The sequence below is a fragment of the Ailuropoda melanoleuca genome, chromosome 1, assembly GCF_002007445.2.
Source record: "Ailuropoda melanoleuca isolate Jingjing chromosome 1, ASM200744v2, whole genome shotgun sequence".
Taxonomy (NCBI): domain Eukaryota; kingdom Metazoa; phylum Chordata; class Mammalia; order Carnivora; family Ursidae; genus Ailuropoda; species Ailuropoda melanoleuca.
In genome coordinates, this window is record NC_048218.1 from 158,525,418 (window position 1) to 158,543,784 (window position 18,367).

An 18,367-nucleotide genomic window follows, 5' to 3' on the forward strand; every position below is an offset into this window, starting at 1 on the left:
GCTTTAGGAAAGTAGAGTAGTTTCAAGTGTGGCTTTGGAACCAAAAAGGCCTCAAACCCCATCTCTGATACTAAGATCCCAACTGTGGGATCTTGGGCAAGTTTCCCAGCCTCCCAAGACTCTGTTGGTAAGATGAAGCTCCTAGCTAGCTATACTGACTCCAAAGAGTTGGTAGGGCTAAGTGAGAGAGTGTGCTTAGAGAGTTCAGCAAAGAGTCAAACACTTAGAGAACCTTACAGGAATGTTAGCTATTGCTATTATTATTTATACATTCATGTTATAGCCACTTTTAGGAATATACTCTTGATTTTTCTCTTTACTTTTATGAAATACTGAATTTCCTCTTTAAAGGCAAAACAGTTCTTTATCATCTATATAACTCTCCAGTAAGCCTAACACTGAAGTAAATACTATGTTGAAAAAAAAATGATTCTGAGAGTTCTATTAAAACATGAAGATTAGGAAGAGAATTAGCAAATTTTGGGTTGTGATGCATTACATATGCAAGAAGAATATTAAGTTGATAAAGTGAAGGACATTGATGATATGGGTTTTTAAATTTTCATATGTTTAAAAAAACACAGCAAATTAAAAAATAATGCTAAATAGTGGACCTATAAGAATGGACAAGTTAATTAATCTTGTTTTATTTTGCTTTTTTTTAAAAAAGATTTATTTATTTTTAGAGAGAGAGCACAAGAGAGCAGGGGTGGGGAGCAGAGGGAGAGGGAGAGAGAGAATCTCAAGCAGATTCTGCACAGAGCCCAACATGGGGCTGGAGCCCAGGACGCTAAGATCATGACCCCAGCCAAAATCTAGAGTCAGACACTTAACCAACCAAGGACCCAGGCACCCAAGAGAGAAAGCGCAAACAGGGGTGGGGAGCAGAGGGAGAGAGACAAGCAGACTCTGGGTTCAATCTCACAAGGGCCCAATCTCACAACCCCAAGATCATGACCTGAGCTGAAACCAAGAGGCTAATGCTTAACCTAGTGAGCCACTCAGGCGCCCCGGGAGTTTGCCTTTATTTACTCTCATGTTATTGAAGCTGCTCTGGTATTTTAAGAGCTATTCAACTACTTGAGAGAGGAGGAGAAGAGATCTCTTAACTGTTATACTCTAGCACAAACAGAATCTTCACTCTTCCTTTGAAAGACGTTCTCAGGAGGCTAGTTTCTGGGAAAATCACTTGAATTTTAAAACTAAGAAATCAATTATATGATCTTGTAAGAAAATATCTATATTTGCTATAAAGTGACTTTAGTTTATTTGAAACTGCTGAGAATTTTTTTTTTTAAGATTTTATTTATTTATTCCATAGAGATAGAGACAGCCAGCGAGAGAGGGAACACAAGCAGGGGGAGTGGGAGAGGAAGAAGCAGGCTCATAGCAGAAGAGCCTGACGTGGGGCTCGATCCCATAACGCCGGGACCACACCCTGAGCTGAAGGCAGACGCTTAACCGCTGTGCCACCCAGGCGCCCCTGAAACTGCTGAGAATTTTTTAACTTCTCTCATATGTTTCTGTAAATATTCCCAAGTTAATAAACCTCTCTACAGTAAACAAATTACTGTGATCAAGCAATACTCACCACAATAAGTTCATAAAGAAACTTCCTGGTATTTTTATCTGCATGGCAATCTTCCTTTAACTTCTTTACAATACAGCAAACTTTTTCTGACTCTTTGTCTGCTTGCATTTGATCAAAGTCTTCTAGTGCCAGATGTGAGTAACCCAAGACATCAGCTAAAGCTTTCCAATCATAAACTTTTTCTGACACCAAAGTCAATACAACTGAGTATATGTAAGTCAGTTTTTTAAAGGGTAGGGTAATTTGTTCAAGAAGATTTCTGGTGGTGAAGACATTATGGGACATAGATATTACTTGTTCTTTTGCAATCACCTTGACATTTTTGCAATGTACAAGTCCAACCTTACCTCTCAGGACTCCCACATACCATTCTTTCACCTTGGACTGCCCAATGGCTTTTACCCTACCCTCTCCAATAAGAGCTACTGTGTCCCCTTTGAAATATTCAAGTAAATAGTCAATCTTTCTTTGTCTTAGCACTGTCTTCAGGGTTACCCCATAGTTGGTAAAGTTCATTTTTTTGTCTTGAAATGTGGGATATTTCACACACGCTCTTGGTAATAATGGAGTGGACTTGATTTTCTTCTCTTCCTGCATATCGCCTGGCAGATTTGAGAGCCTTTTTAGGTTTGGAGCTGGATCAGGTGTAGTGACAAAGAATTGTGTAACTGCTCTACCATTGGGAGGCTCCACCTGAACACGGAAAACAAACAAGTGCATTTCTCCAGAGTCAATTAAGGAAAATAAAAATTGTTGATTAACTACTTCGCCTGCTAGCAACTGCTTTTGTTTAATTTCTTTCCTTTCTCCTTCTGCTTTTACTTCAAAATCAGGATCACATGAGAAAACAGAAATATTTAAATCTTGTGGCTTGTCAAGTGAGAATGAATGCTTCCCCCAGAGCTGAAACACAACTGGAGATGTGTTTTTTCCACCCTTCTTAATATCAGAGATTGTAAGCTTTCCTGGCATGTAACTGTGTCCACACACTGTGAAAACAGCAGTGAAACTGGGATGAATATATCTGGGCCCATAAATTCCAATTGAGGTGGTTTTGTGAATACAATCCCAAATGGTGGCAGCTGGTGACTGAGTAGCTTTAATTTGTGCAGCAACCACGAGATACATCACCTGGCTCAAGTCTATTAGCTTGACTTGGATGATGTCTTTGTAAATATAACAGTTGTTTAACACTTTGAAAGGGCCTTCTTTACCCGGGCTGTGTAAACACACCATTTCTGTCATGACTTGGCTGAAAGGATCCTTTCTCACTTCAGCCCCTATTTTCATCTCCAGCAAAATGGCTTCCATTGTGTTAGGGTTGCTTAACATGATTTCCAACAGTGGGCTTACAGTGCATGAAAGATCATCATTAAGCATTTGTGGAGGTTCAAGGAATGCCCTTAGGGACACCTCTTGGAATTCTCCCACAGCTACATGGCCTTGGGGCACATGAACAGTGATATCTGATTCAGGTAATTGTACTGACCCTCCTTGGTGGCTTAATTTGCAAACTATCATGGTCTCTGCAACTTGTGTTTGAGCCCATCCGGGACTCTGATTAATTATATTCAAATCCAGGCAGGAACGGGCCAGCTGGCGTTGACTTAACCAAGCCATTTTATAAGCCTCTCTATCATTCTGAAGCCATTCTAAGTCTTGTTCTAGTATCTGGCCAGAGTTATATATATTCTGATGGGCATGTGCTGTGTCATCTAAAATGTCCAAAAGTTCCGAAACACTTTTAGATCTTCCAGATGTCCGTAAGGAAGACTGCCTAAGCAACTGATGCACGTCTAGCTCATCACCAGAGGAATCAAAAGAATTTCCAGTTTCTAGTTCTCTAAAAAAAAGAAAAGGATCTTCCTTCAAGATGGAAATATTATCTCTTTTCCGGTTATTTCTTAGCTGAGTTATGTCATCCAAAAATGGGTTAGAAGCAGACAGTTCATTCCAGAATGGATTTGTAGCCTTGGAAGCATTATTGCCATGATGTGGGAAAGGATGTGGCCAATTGAGAAGAAATCCTGGGTCTGGACATTCTTGTTATTTAGACAAAAACAAAACAAAACAGAGATGAGGTGACATCCTGAGATACAACCAACTAATTCTTATTATAGCTTAAAAATTCAAGACTTTTATTTTGCTTTTTGATTTCCAGTCCAATAGCTCCTGCAAAATTAATGTTAAATTTGCACAAATTTTCATGTTATGAGGAAAGAGAAACTGTTCTGCCAGTTTATTTTGACTATGTTTAATGTTGTTTTATCTTAAGAACTATGATTTACAAATAAGTGTTCAAAAATTTAGAAAATAATCATTTGAATACATTTCCTTGAAAATTACTCAGACTACATACACTTATGCCTTATTGTTTTATGTTTCATTTTCACAAAAGAAAACCTCTGAACAAACAGAATAATTCAGTCAACTATCCAAATTCTTCTAAACACTGAATAGTCGGTCTCATTATATCTAGATTATTCATTTAATGTTTTTCTTTTCTGATAATAGTCCCCATGTAAAAAAATCAAATGCATCTGTTAATAGCTAAAGTAATTTAAAAAATATGCCAAATTAGACAGTAATGCATTTCTTAGATTATTTCCTGTAGCTTTGCACTGATAAATTTTAATAACATTGAAATTTTTTCATGAAAAATAAACATTTCATGAAAATGAACATTGAAAAATAGATCACCATTAGATTTACTATTTGAAGGAATTCATTGAGCTTTTCCAAGTTTAAAATGACAAAGAACAGGCTTACCACTATGAAGGGAAAACATGTTATTACTTTGGAAAGTGAATATTTTAAGAATTGGCAAACATGAAAATATTTACATATGAACCATAAGGAATTTCCATATATCTCACAAGTATTAGTCATTTTTAAATGTTTAGAGCAACTCATAATTGGTCATTTCTCAATAAATATTGGTAGTGGTTCTGTGGATTTAGTGAAACTGGTACGCTTTCATGAAAACGAAAGCCCAACTGGCCACCCAAAATTGAAAAATGAATTCAAGTAAACTGTCAGACTTTTTTGTTTAATATATATAGAACTATATCTTAATTGAAATGAGTTTTAAGCATCATGTACTAAAAATTAGAATATGCATTTGAAAAATAAAAATTGTATTTCTCTCATTTCCACATTTCTTCAATCTGGTTTCATCTAACGCTCTTCAAACTTACTTTTCCTCTGAGGATCAATTCAATTCTTTCACTCTTCATGAAGATTTTTTTTTAAGATTTTTTAAATTTATTTGACAGAGAGAGAGGCAGCGAGAGAGGGAATACAAACGAGGAGTGGGAGAGGGAGAAGCAGGCTTCCCGCTGAGCAGGGAGCCCGATGAGGGGCTTGATCCTAGAACGCTGGGATCATGACCTGAGCTGAAGGCAGACGCTTAATGACTGAGCCACCTAAGCACCCCCTTTATGAAGATTTCTTAGCCCACTCCAACCTTTAGAGATCTTGTTAGCCCCAAAATTCATTATATTTACTGCATATATCATTCACTTAATAATGAATTTTTGCCTTCTCATAAGATTTATATAATCTGTTCGCTTGCCATTTTAATTTGCTCATCTTTTTAATGATAGTGTAAGTATTTTCATGATAATTTTATAATTTTATAATTCTTTTAATCTTCTGTAGCTCTTTTCAGAGGTAGCCCTCCAATAGTTATCAGTGCTGGGTAAAAAAATTACAAGTTATAAATTCTCATACCTGTAAAGTGGAAATTTCTTGAGGATTTTTGAGCTTCCATGTCAAACAAATTTCCTTCAGACTTACTTCGTGAAATTCCTCCTAACCAAAAATGGTCTCTTTCATTGGTTATCATTGTTTCACCTACATAATAAATAAATAAATAAATAAATAATTTTTATAAGCATACATACACAGGTTGTCAGAGAAACTAAACTTAAAGTATTCACACATACTTAAATAGAAAACTGCAGGGCACCTTGGTGGCTCAGCCGGTTAAAGGTCCACCTTAGGGTCAGGTCATGATCCCAGGAATCCGGGGATCAAGCCCTGCATCAAGCTCCCTGCTTCATGGGGAATCTACTTCCCTCTCTCCCTGTACCCCTCCCCATGATCCATGCTCGTGCTCTCTCTCACTTGCTTTCTTTCTCAAATAAATAAATCTGGTGGGATGCTGGACTAGATATCCTAAAATATGTATTGACACTTCACTGAAAAATGCTTAGACTCTAGATTAATACCAATAAGCAAAACAAGAATGTATTACTGAGCTTATAAAAAAAAGTAATTAATGAAAATCTCAAGGATAACAACAACAACAAAAAACAGTAAACTGAAACTTCAATAAATAGGAAATCCCCATTTGGTGAATGGAAGACAAACATTCACAAAACTGGAAATTCTCCCCTGAGTTCTTCTCTACATTCAATGAAGTTCCAAGAGAAATCATAACATGTTATGTTATATGTATGTGTTTGTAACTTCTTAGGCTATTTTAAAATGTATATAGAAAAGCAAGGGCTAATATTCAAAACAATCCAGAAAAAGAACAAGAAGGAAGTGAAGTGTGCCACCAGCATTTAATATAAATATGTGCTAAGCAAGACAATGTGAAATGGGAACAGAAATAAACTAAGGACACACAATACCCCTACAAACAGACCCACCCTCACATGAAAACTTGATGTATGACGGAATTCACCACACAGAGCAGTGTAGAAATGATGGATTATTCAATAAATGGTGAAGATACAACTGGTTGTCCATGCTCAAAAAAATTACATTGATTATACACAAAAATCAATTCTAAGAGATTTAAAGACTGAAAAGTGAAACTTTAAAATAGAGCCTAAAGAATTATCTTTATGCTTTCTGGGAAGTAGAGAATTTCTTAAGCAAAGAACAAGCACAAAATGCAAACCATATTTAAAAAAAGAATGAGAAATCCTACAGATAGATCAAAGGACATCATTTACAAAAACATAAGCCATAACAACATAAGCCAAAAAATGGGAGAAGATATTTCCATTACATGACTGAAAAAGAAGAAAAGGATTGGATTCTGAAAGACTCCTACAAATCAGGGGCCCCTGGGTGGCTCAGTCAGTTAAGCACCCTACTCTTGATCTCAGCTGAGGTCTTGATTCGGGGTTCTGAGTTCATGCCCTGCATTGGACTCCATGCAGTGTGTGGAGCCTACTTAATAATAATAATAATAATAATAAAGAAATTTAAGACTCCTATAAATCAATAAGCAAAATAAATGTAAAATTATTGAGAAATATGAAAAGATCTGAACAAGTATTTCCACTCCTAGTGAAAGTGTCACTAGGTATAACCAATTAAAAATCAATCTGGCATCACCTAGGAAAGATGCTTATACCCTAGTCCCCAGCAATTCCAATCTCCATTATTTGTGCTACTAAACCCTTGGACATGTATGTCAGAAAAAATATGCATGAATGTTCATTATATTATATTAACAAAAAACTGTAATCACCCAAATTATCCTTTGCCATATGAATGGATAAATAAATACGGTGTTTTAATTCAATGAAGTACCATGCAACTATGAAAACATATGAACTACAACTAAAAGCATCAGGATGTACTAACTGTAAGCATCCCATTGCTGAGATTCAGCCTTCTTTACATATATGTTTTCTCTTTGTCCCATGACAACCCTGAAAAATAGATATTTTCAGTAAGATTTTACAGAGTACAAAAACAAATCTCAGCAACGGGGCATAACTAACCTACCCGGTTAAACAGCTGCTGAGTGGCTGACCCAGACATAATTCCTCAGGAACATTATGGCTACTCCACACAGCCTGTGACTCAGGATGCCATACACCTCTTCTCAGACTCAAGGTTCCCAACACTACATTCTGCAGCTTATCCCACCTTCTAGTTCGAACTGTCAAGCATGTTAAACTTTTACTTCTTCTTCTAAGTGTTAACCACACCTCTTTCACCTTTGACTCTTCTTGTCATATTCTTCTTTCAAGTTCTCGACATTTTATTTCAAAGACATTTATTCTATTTTTTAAAGAAATCAAAAGCCTTTTCTGGTGTCAAGAAGTAAAGAACAAAGTTAAATGAGGAGAGAAGAGGAAAGGGGAAAAAAAGGAAAGGAAAGAAAGGGGAAAAACATGTTTTCCAAACATAATGGATAAACAAATGCAAAACGTATCTCATAATGTGCCATACTTAAAAAATTCAAATGGTGATATGGCAATTTTTTTCCTCCAATAGGTGAAACTACATGGGAAGTTTGGGTGAAAAGCCAAATTGTGCAATATGCAATTTATACTGAAACCTCAAGTTTCCTGGCAGATCTTCAAAATTCTGTGGTTGGTTTTACCAAATATAATGTCCAAAACTAAAGTCCTTGGCACACCACAGGTAGCCAAAGCTTTATGATAGAAAACTAAGTACACGTCCTAGAACAAAATTAAGCAAATCAAATTAAAACGAGTAAAAAAAAAAGGTTTAAATGAAAAAGTATTTTTCAAAAAGATAAATGTATATTTTTAATGGAAAATCAATTTAGACAGAAAGCTCCCTAAACTCCTTAATTTCTTGTGGAGGAAAGAGCAGAAAGGAACACTATATCTAGGATTCCTTTGAGGCAAACAACCCCTGATGTAAAAAATTAGTTATAACCTAGTGAAATGCAGGAACATAGGAATCAGAATGGTGAATTACACAGCTGGGGTCCTGGAGGGTCGTAACATTTCAGGAACAAAGGCCCAGGTGCTTATTAGTTAGAATTCTTTGTGGAGTAACCCTCTTCTTCAGTGACCCAAGCAGATCTTCACTGTCCTTTACACCACTTGTTCTAAATCACAGTGGTACCAGAATCACCTGGAGGGTTTGTTCGAAGACAGTTTGCAAGGCCCACCCTGTATCTCTGATCCAGAAAGTCTGGGGTTACCCCTGAGATTTTGCATTTCTAACAATGTGGCCAAGCAATGTGGTGCTGTGGTTCTGAGCGGGTGGAGAGGGGCACATTTTGAGAACCACATTCTGAAAACCACCATGCTAAGTTCTTTCCCTGGCCAAATAGATTTCTCCTTATTCTCTGGCTGTTCCCACTATCCCCCAACAAAACAAATCCTCCTTCTCTGCATCTTTTTGTTTACACACGCATGCGTGCGCGCGCACACACACACACACACACACACAATCTCACAGGACTTCATCCTAAATATGACTTTTTGTCTTTGAATACAGGGAGGAGAGGTGGTATAGGGGAAGAGCCTTTGACTGAAAGGACCATGATGGTGACCTATGGAAGGCAGTGATTGTTTACACAGGTGCAAATTGCACTTGCCATATTTATCATTTCCCTGTGTTTTCTTACAATTATGTGTCATACTCAATGGCAATTGCTCTCCCAAAAGGGAATTTTAAAATTTTGTCTAAAGAAGCATGAGTCAGTCTCGGCTAGAATGAATAAATGGGAAAAGAGCAGTCTACTACTCATTTAATTGGGGACACATTCTTCTCAAACATGACTTTTACAATACACTTACTTTGATTCTACACGACCATTAATTTTTTCTTAAAAAAAATGAACAAAGTTTTGCTTTTCGTTTATTTTACTGTTTAAATCAGGCCTTAAGCAATTAGGAATATTTACCTGCTGTACAACTTAGCAAAAGATCCCAGAAAATTTGGGGTGGGAGGGGAGAGGACTGTTTGCAAAAGAATAGCCAGGGAAGCAATACCACTTAAAATAATTATTCCTTTAAAATGTGTTCCTTTATTGGGTTAAACAGGTGAGGGGTTCAGGAGTGACTGAGTAGTAGAGCTCTGCCTGGAGCCTACATCAAGCCCCTGAGCCAAGGGTCTGGCTTGTACACACACACACACACACACACACACACACTCCTTTCCTTGGTTTAAAAAGAATTTGAAAATGTTTACAAATACTCAAACAACACAATGTGTTTAAACAACAAGCAAGTGTATATTATTCTTTAGTAAGAAAGTTAAAAAAAAAAAAAAAACACCAAGTAAGCGATTAGGGCGATACTTACAGAGAGTTGGTAGGAAACCCAAAATAAATAATTTTATGAACATCATGCTTTAATTTCCATATATTCTTGCAATAAACCACAAATCTGGCTCTCCCTTTCTCAAAGAGATCACAGCAAGGAAAACATTGTTAGTTAAAGCCTCACAGTGTGACCGTAAAATATAAATAAATCACTTAGCAGAAGCACCAGCATCATCAGGACTGCTGGGAACAACAACCTCACCCCGCCCTTTAGCTTAAGTTCAACACTGGGTCTCTTTCATGGAACTCTTTCTTAATGTGGATTAATGGCATCTTGCCCAAGGGCAATCACGTCAGATCACATGGAAAGCAGTGGGTCCAGCTAAGCAGCCATCTGGCTCCTGATTCAGATACGGATACAAGAATACATGCTAGGTTACAAAAAATCAGGATAGGTCATTTGGTCTGGTAAAACCCACCATATTTAGTTTCTTTCAACTGACTTTGTTTCCCCTTCTCAACCCAATGGAGTTAGATGTTCTAGCTCTTGATCAGGACAGAGAACAGCACTTCCTCTTGAAAACTCAAACAATCAGCTAAGTTAAAGATGAGAATCACACTCTTGTGAAAATTGAGACAAGTAGCTCAAATGTAGGCCTAAACAGAAGATCATTTTACCTCTGTATATGGTGGCTGTGACATGGGCTGAAATGTTCCTCAGAACACAGTTGTATTACTGCTCCCCCACAAAGGCATATGAGTATTAACCTTCCAAGTCATAGAGCAAGGCTTTAGTGTTTTCATTTGTGGAAAACATTTAATAAGTTTGTTATCAAATGCCCACTTTTGCCATATAATATTCCCAGGGATGTGTCTCTCAAGTTTAACTTTAAGTGATGCATGCTCCTAGAAAACTTTCAAAGATCAATTAGCTGTAAAACCTGTCTTTAGTAACTGAACAAGTTTGATTGTTGCATGAGTTCTTGGATACAATTTTGAATATGTAACAGTGACCTTAAGCCTTTTTTTTTTCTTTTTCTTTTTTTTTTTTTTAAAGATTTTATTTATTTATTTGACAGAGATAGAGACAGCCAGCGAGAGAGGGAACACAGCAGGGGGAGTGGGAGAGGAAGAAGCAGGCTCACAGCAGAGGAGCCTGATGTGGGGCTCGATCCCATAACGCCGGGATCACGCCCTGAGCCGAAGGCAGACGCTTAACCGCTGTGCCACCCAGGCGCCCCAAGCCTTTTTTTTTTCTTGCACCCTTCAGTGCAAAAGAATCTTCCTGACTTATATTTTTAAAAAGATACAGAGATCAACTCTGATTCAAAAGGGGTGGAACCTGATTTGGATTTACACTGTGGCTAATGAGGCTGAGCCTGTAGGACCCTCGCTTCCACAACACTATCCAAGGCCCTGAGCCTAATTCTTTATTTGTTTTCTTGTAAGCTTCATATTCTGCAACACTCCACCACTTCACAGAATATTTGACATCATGAGATTTGTTTTTCACCTATCACCAGTATTTGTTTATTTGTTTCTTATATGTAAATTCATTCTTTGGCAAAGTACAGAGAATATAGGCTTTGGAATTAGAATTCTCTTGTTTCAGAGCCTGGGTATAAACTTGTTAAAAGTTACTAAACATTTCTGTGATTTTATTTATCATCGAAGAAGAAGGAGGAGGAGGATGGGAAGGAGAAGAAGGGGAGGGGGAAGAATAGCAAGTATTACTATGTATTACTTTTATTATGATATTCTGAGCCCACAATATTCTCAGTACTGCTTTAATTGTCAAATGGAATATTGTATAAAAAGTAGCACAACCAGCTGACTCCTTTTCTGCACTAGGGTACAGTAGAAAGAATACAGGCTTTGAAATCAGACAGATGGGTTTGAAAAAAAGCTTACACATGAATACAGCAGTCTGAGCATCACTTTTTCTCATTGATAGAGTGTAAAAATATCTACTTTAAGTAGTTGTAGCAATGGTGTGTGAATTACATCTCAATAAAGCTGTTTTTTTTTAAAGCTGTTGTGAAGACTAAATACCATAAACCTCCAATTAGTACCAATCACCATTTAAAATGGTAGTTCTTGTTTGTTTTATTTTCTCACATCTGTGTCAGTTCTGTTGGTTTTAGCAAGAGTAAGAGTGGCTACTGACAAATATACTTAAGGAATATTGGAAAGAGAAAGGAGGAAAGGCACTGTGGAAGTTTCATTGCCATTTTAGTTTAATTGAGTATTCAATCTGATAATGCTTTTATCACCTCTCTAAAGAGGATAATTGAAAAAATACTGAATTATTTCCCAGCTAGAGTTTATAATCCCTTTTCAACAAAAATTAACATTTTTTCAGCCAATACTTGCCTATTGTTAGTGGATAGAATTAATTATGATTCCCACTATTCTTTGTCAAGAGAAAAACACCCTCTGACAAACATTCTGTGTACACCTACAGTCTTTCTTGGTTTGAACTTAGAACACTGGTGTGAATCGTCTACATATCATCTGACAAGTCTACCTTCTTGACAGAAAGAAAATATCAATATTCAGTGGCTGTTAAATGAGAAGAGAGTGTTCATGATAATTGCTGTTAGAAGGAGCACATGGATGAAGTTCGGGAGAACTGTTAAGATTTTAAAAAAGGAACAGTCATTATGCCACATCATCCAATGCATAAAGCAAGAGTTTCCCCTAAGGTCTTCACAATTTATCATGCCTAATTTTTAATTTTTCAGGGACTCACCATGTTTTTATTTGTCAATTTTGTAAACTGAGAATAGGGTGCAAAGTATGAAGTGTTTATCAAAATACAAACTTGAAAAATACTCAAATGTGTACCTATGTGAATATATGTATTCTGATGGATGGATGGATAGGTGGATAGTTTTATAGATTTATATGACAGGCACATACAATTTATATATACAATGCATATATAATACATATATATGTACAATTCAGTCAAACAAGAAATATTTTTGTTATTAATAATGCTTCACTATTCTCTGAATACTGGGAAACTAGAAGATTATTGCCTTTCTGAGAGACAGTTACATCTTCAAAATTTCACTTATTTGAAGACAGTATCAAGTAGTGATGGAGTGTACAAGAAGTTTGAAGAAAAAGTTAAAAGAAACCAAAATTTTCTTATGTAAGAATGGGAACCAACTGATGGGGTGGAGGGTTGGGACTGCAGGTGATTGCAGCCTTAAAGGGAGATGGGGAATAGGAAGATGTAACTAATGAGAATATTCTCAAGGAAACACTGAGGGGTATCCATTGCCAACCCTACCATCTAGTTCTCACATATAATCTTCAGAAATAACCACGTGACTTATTGATGCAAAAAAAGAAGTTTATATGAATAATGTGAGGTGTTGAGTCCTACTTAGAAGGATGATAACAGAAGACCATAGCATCCCAAGTTAACATATGGGTTACAAGTAGGTAGACCAACCATCCATCTGGGTTTGCCCAGGACTATCCAGTTTTAAATCTGAAACCTCTTAGCCCAGTGAAAACCAGGATGGCTAGTCACTGTAATGACAAATATGAGGGTATAAATACATGCTCTCACATGGAAGATGTAAAATATTCAACATAAGTTCCTTCTATCTGTACAAATTTTTTAAGTACTTGAAACCATGATGAGAAAGATATATATATATGTGTGTGTGTATATATATATATGTATATATATATAAAGAGAAGTGTGTGTGTGTATATCTTACCTGTACAGAAATGATCAATTTTAATGTTTTAAATTCTGTTTTATTATTCTATTTTCAAGTATTATTCTAATGGAAATAGCAAATTAAACACAAAGGAAATAATCCAGAATGGAGTGAATGGAATTGTCCATCACTGTCCTTTTTATTTCATTAAATCAGCCTGAAAAATTGAACCCACTCCATTCACTTAGCAGCCCAAATGGACTGCAAATCTTTCCAAGGACAAGCCCTTTCTCTCTCTTCCTCTCCACGCCCCTCTTCTTTAAGAACAGGGGAAATACTTAGGTGTAAGAGTTGTGTTTCTCACTGCTGAGACCCTTACTGTTTTGTGGGAGCAGTGGGCTTCTCAGGTACAGATGGGGAAAATGGCAAGAGGCTCAGAGTTGTGCCCACAGCACCACCTGGTGCCATGTCAGGGTCCTCTTGGACTGCTGGTCACCCCCTTCCCCTTTGCCCTAACCAGGTTAGTGTAAAATGGTGGCTCTCAATGTTTTCTCTGCATGAAAATCAACTCCAGAGCTTTAAGAAAAATATTACGTAGATGCCCAAAATCTACCCCAAGATCCTGGGATGGAGCCCAGCTATCATTATTTTTAGAAAAAGTTCTCAGGAGATTCTGATGTGCAATGAAGATTGAGAGCCACTAAATCATAATTATGAGGTGATAAAAATATATTTGTTTTCATTTTGTTAGGCAAACATATTACTGGACATAATAAAATATATAGCAGCCCAAGATGCCCACCCCTACAAGGCAACACTTCCAGGGGCAAAAACACGTGTTAGGACATTGCCTAGACATGGGATATCAGGGTGATAAAAGAAAACTGTAAGACTCTCTCTTCTTTCCCGGTATAGCCTAGGAATTGTATCTAAGACCAGTTCTGCTCTAGATTAGGGACGAAGGCTCTCTACTTCACACTGTTTTGCTGGGGTTCAGGTCTCCCTGTCTTTTCTTAGAATTCTAAGATCTAGATGGAGGCACCTCTGGCATTTTCCAGCGCTCAATGGCTCTTTCTCTCTCTCTCTCTCTCTCTCTCTCACCCACACACATATATCCCCAAAGCACTTCTCTCTGGTTAACATTTTCCCAGTAAAAGCCTCTTCATTTTTAATACATAAACTTTATAGAAATATGAATCTCTCATTACAATATTTTAGCTAACTGTCTTTCTAGGGAAAAAAATATATTTATTTCCCCTAAACTCAAAGGAACATTTTTAGCTAAACAATATTAAGATAACCTAAAGTTTCATTTTAAATCCAACCAATAGGACACTAGAACCATAGTAGCCATTTCAAAATCAAGATAGTATAAAGGGCATGTGAATTTTGTAGCTACTGGCACTAAACCAATATTGAGGTTTTTTTTTTTTATATATGACTACATTAACTGTGTGGTATTTAGCATATATGTTTGTTTTACTATTTTTTGGTTACATTTTTAGGAAAGGAGTTGAGGGTTTGGGGTGATATATAATGCATTATCACTTTTCTCATTTAAAAAGTTGGAAATATAGACCCAGAATGTCTGAAATCAAAGAACAAATTATAAACTTCAGATAGGAAATTCCTGAGTCCCTTTGTGTCTGTTAGATGACATTTGAAACTTTGTTGTTCAAGTGTACTCTATGCTTATAATTATTTTACAATTGTGTGATTTTTAAGTTTCTGCTGGAGATGTGATTAAATTTCCAACCATAATTTTGAAGGTGTTAAATTTTCTTGTAATTCAGTCAGTTTTTGCTTTATAGGGTTCTGGGCTTTGTTGTTAAGCCCATGTAAATATGCAAGGCTATGCTTTCTTAATGGATTTTCTCTTGATTTTCCTCTAGTGTTTCTATTTATCCCAAGCTTTTTCACCTAAATTTATTTCATGTGATATTAATATTGCCATACCAGCTCTCTTTTCATTATTGTATTTTACAATTTTAAGACACTGTTTTACACAGTTTAATATCTCTAGAAATCAAGATGCACAGTAATTGATGTCAGATTTTAATTGGTTTTGTTTTTTTTACTATGGTATTACATAAAATAAGAGTGTGTCTTAAAATGGATGGTATCTTAAATTCAAAGAAATACAGTATTTACCTGGCATATCTTTTACAATCTCTTTATTTCAACCCCTCTGGCTGATGCCACTATAAACAGCAAATAGCTGGATTTTTAAAAATTTATGCTTTTTTTAACCTCTGTCTTGAAGTAGTTGAGTGCTATCTTTCTACAGTCATTTAAAAACTCCCGATTTTTACTCATTTCTACCATCTTATGTCGTGTTTTACTTATTTGCTTCTATTTTTCTCTTCCTTCTCTTGGATTGATAAAATTTGCAATATTTCTCTGTTTACTATTCCACATTTTTTAAAATATTTTATTTATTTATTTGACAGAGAGAGAGACAGCCAGCGAGAGAGGGAACACAAGCAGGGGGAGTGGGAGAGGAAGAAGCAGGCTCATAGAGGAGGAGCCTGATGTGGGGCTTGAACCCTTAACGCCGGGATCACTCCCTGAGCTGAAGGCAGATGCTTAACTGCTGTGCCACCCAGGCGCCCCTACTATTCCACATTTCTAAACACATATCAATTTTCTCTTCAACCTCCCAGTAAGACCATAGCACATAAATAGTATCAGTCCTCTCTAAAAACTAGAAAAACTGAATCTGAATCACCAATAAATTGATATTTGTACAGAGGCCCACAATTTGCTGTTAAAATAAATGAACTAATAAGAGACAAATTTTTTTTAAAAATTCTATCAATATCCTTGCCACTTATCTCTTACAAGCTTTTATAAGACTATATTAAAACATTTATTTCTCCAGCATATATCTTTTGGTATCAAACAATAGCCAAATGAGCATTTCAATTAAACTAACACAGAGAGACATAAACTAAAATGAAAATGACATGTAATCACAGAAAAGAGTCAAGAAATAAGGAAGATTCTTAAAACTGGTTTGGATGTCCAAGGTAAAAATGAGATGGCACTTATACGGAAGGGAATAGAAACATTCCTTTACACAGATTTTAACTACGAATAAAATAAAAAAGAAAATTAATTCTGCTGAATTACCAAAGGAAGAGGATGAAAACAGAGGACAAAGTGAGAAAAATTCACTTTTAATATTTTTAAATTGTTGTGAATAAAACACAGTAAGAGAAAAAGACACTGAAAATAACAGAAATTGGACAGAAATAGGAACAAAACTGTCTAATGTAGATTAACTTAAATTTGCAGTAACTATGGACTGCTAGCACTCGCTGGGCATCCTCTGTGCCAGGCAGTGTTCCAAGTTCTTTGTATTCATCCTGTCCTCTAACCCTCACAGCAGCGCTAGGGGGTATATTGTTGTCTCATTTTGGCAGATGGGGAAACTCAGATACATAGAGATTAATACACTTACCCAACATCATACTGTAGAAAGTAAAGGGGACAGGAGCCAAAGCCCAGGAATTGTGCTTCAGAGTCCGTACTCCCAATGGCTACATGCAGAGTAATCTGAGGGCAATGTCCCTGAAGACCGGGATGCCGAAGGCCTGGAGTAGGGAACTTCTGAGTGAACAACTACAAGAATTACCACCGCATGGCCAGAGCTCCTATTACATCTGCAGTGGGGTCCCAGGGCAGGAAAGCCTTGCTCATGGGCTGCTTGGGTTATTTTCCTTCCTTCCTTCCTTCCTCAAGTTGCCTTTCCTTGTAATCTAAAAGCATCTTTGATCCTTATAGGGTCAAAGGAACTTGCTAACCGGGATGTTAATTTTCAGTTTTGCAATATAAGGAAGATGAGGCATTTACTAACAGCATTCTTAATGATTCCGGAAACATTTGCCAGGAAAAAAAAAGGTCCAAAAATATAAAATATTTATTCACTGTACTAACTAAAAATTGAAATAAATTATTATCTTAATCAACAATGTGTGAATTTATGGCTGTGGTCAGAATGGAACACTATAAAAATATAAAATCATATAGAAAAGTGGGTAAAATAATAAATACAGGAGGCAGAAACACTGAAAACATAAGAGCAGTCTGTTATACTTAAATCCAGTGGGAGAGGTATTAAAATATGATGTGGAAACTTTCAGAGGATTCACACAAGACAAAAATATCTAAGGACTGATTTGAGTAATTTGGATTATTTTGTTTGAAAAAAGGGAATGAATTTATAAAGATTCCTAAGGGAATCTAAATAATAATATTTTAATTACACATAATGATATTCATCACTGCACAATTTCAATGCCAAAGTAAATTAACAAATATCTTCTAGACAAAATTAAATAAATTATGAAACATCACCTCACTGGGATATTATGCAGTTGTTAAAGATAATCTTGATGAAAGTGTGTAATACCATAAAATATGCTTATGAAACTATAGTAAGATGGAAAAACTTAAAACGTGGTTCAAAATCAAATGCACAGAATTATTATTATTGTGTTTTATAAAATCAGAGGAAGGGAAACAAGACTTGAACAAAACATTCAAAAGTACTAACAGGGCATGTGTGTAAGTGGTAAGAATCTTAATACTGATTTTTGTTTTCCTTTTGTCTATTTTCTAATGTTTAATGAGATAAATGCTCTTACTGTGAAAATCTTTTTACATAAAGTGGGCCATGGTGACTAAATCATAATTTGTTTCTAAAGACGGACACATTTAGCGTAAAACAGGATGAAGAGGAAACCACAATGGGAACAAAAACAATTTCTTAAAACTGTGATAAATTCTAACATAAATTAGTATTTCATGACAATCCCTTGATTCCAATAATCTTTTCACCTTACAGGACCGGCAACCTATTGATCTTACCACCTTTTCACTACCCCCCAGCTGTCTCCCCCACAAACTAGTCTTTTGTATTGTATATTTTGTATACTACTGCACTTTTGCAAAGTGACTTAATAATAAAATAAGGACATCTAGGACATAGAATAACTATAAATAAGTGGTACTTTAAAAGTAGAAAGATAAATATACAATTAATAACCATAAGACCAGGCTTAAAATGGTAAAAAAATAAATCAGGACCACTTT

The 18,367-nt window shown here is 36.1% G+C and overlaps 1 protein-coding gene across 2 annotated transcripts in view; it reads right to left on the reverse strand.

Moving 5' to 3' along the window:
- Positions 1–18,367, reverse strand: part of MACC1 (MET transcriptional regulator MACC1) — a 63,155-nt gene that overhangs the window by 22,625 nt on the left and 22,163 nt on the right. For both annotated transcript variants that reach the window (XM_019795454.1, XM_002915370.3), the window contains exons 2-3: positions 5,324–5,446; positions 1,592–3,633 (exon numbers count right to left, since the gene is read on the reverse strand). In XM_019795454.1, the coding sequence (XP_019651013.1) occupies positions 1,592–3,633; positions 5,324–5,438 (2,157 nt within the window). In that variant the 5' untranslated portion in view covers positions 5,439–5,446. The remainder of the gene's footprint in view (positions 1–1,591; positions 3,634–5,323; positions 5,447–18,367) is intronic.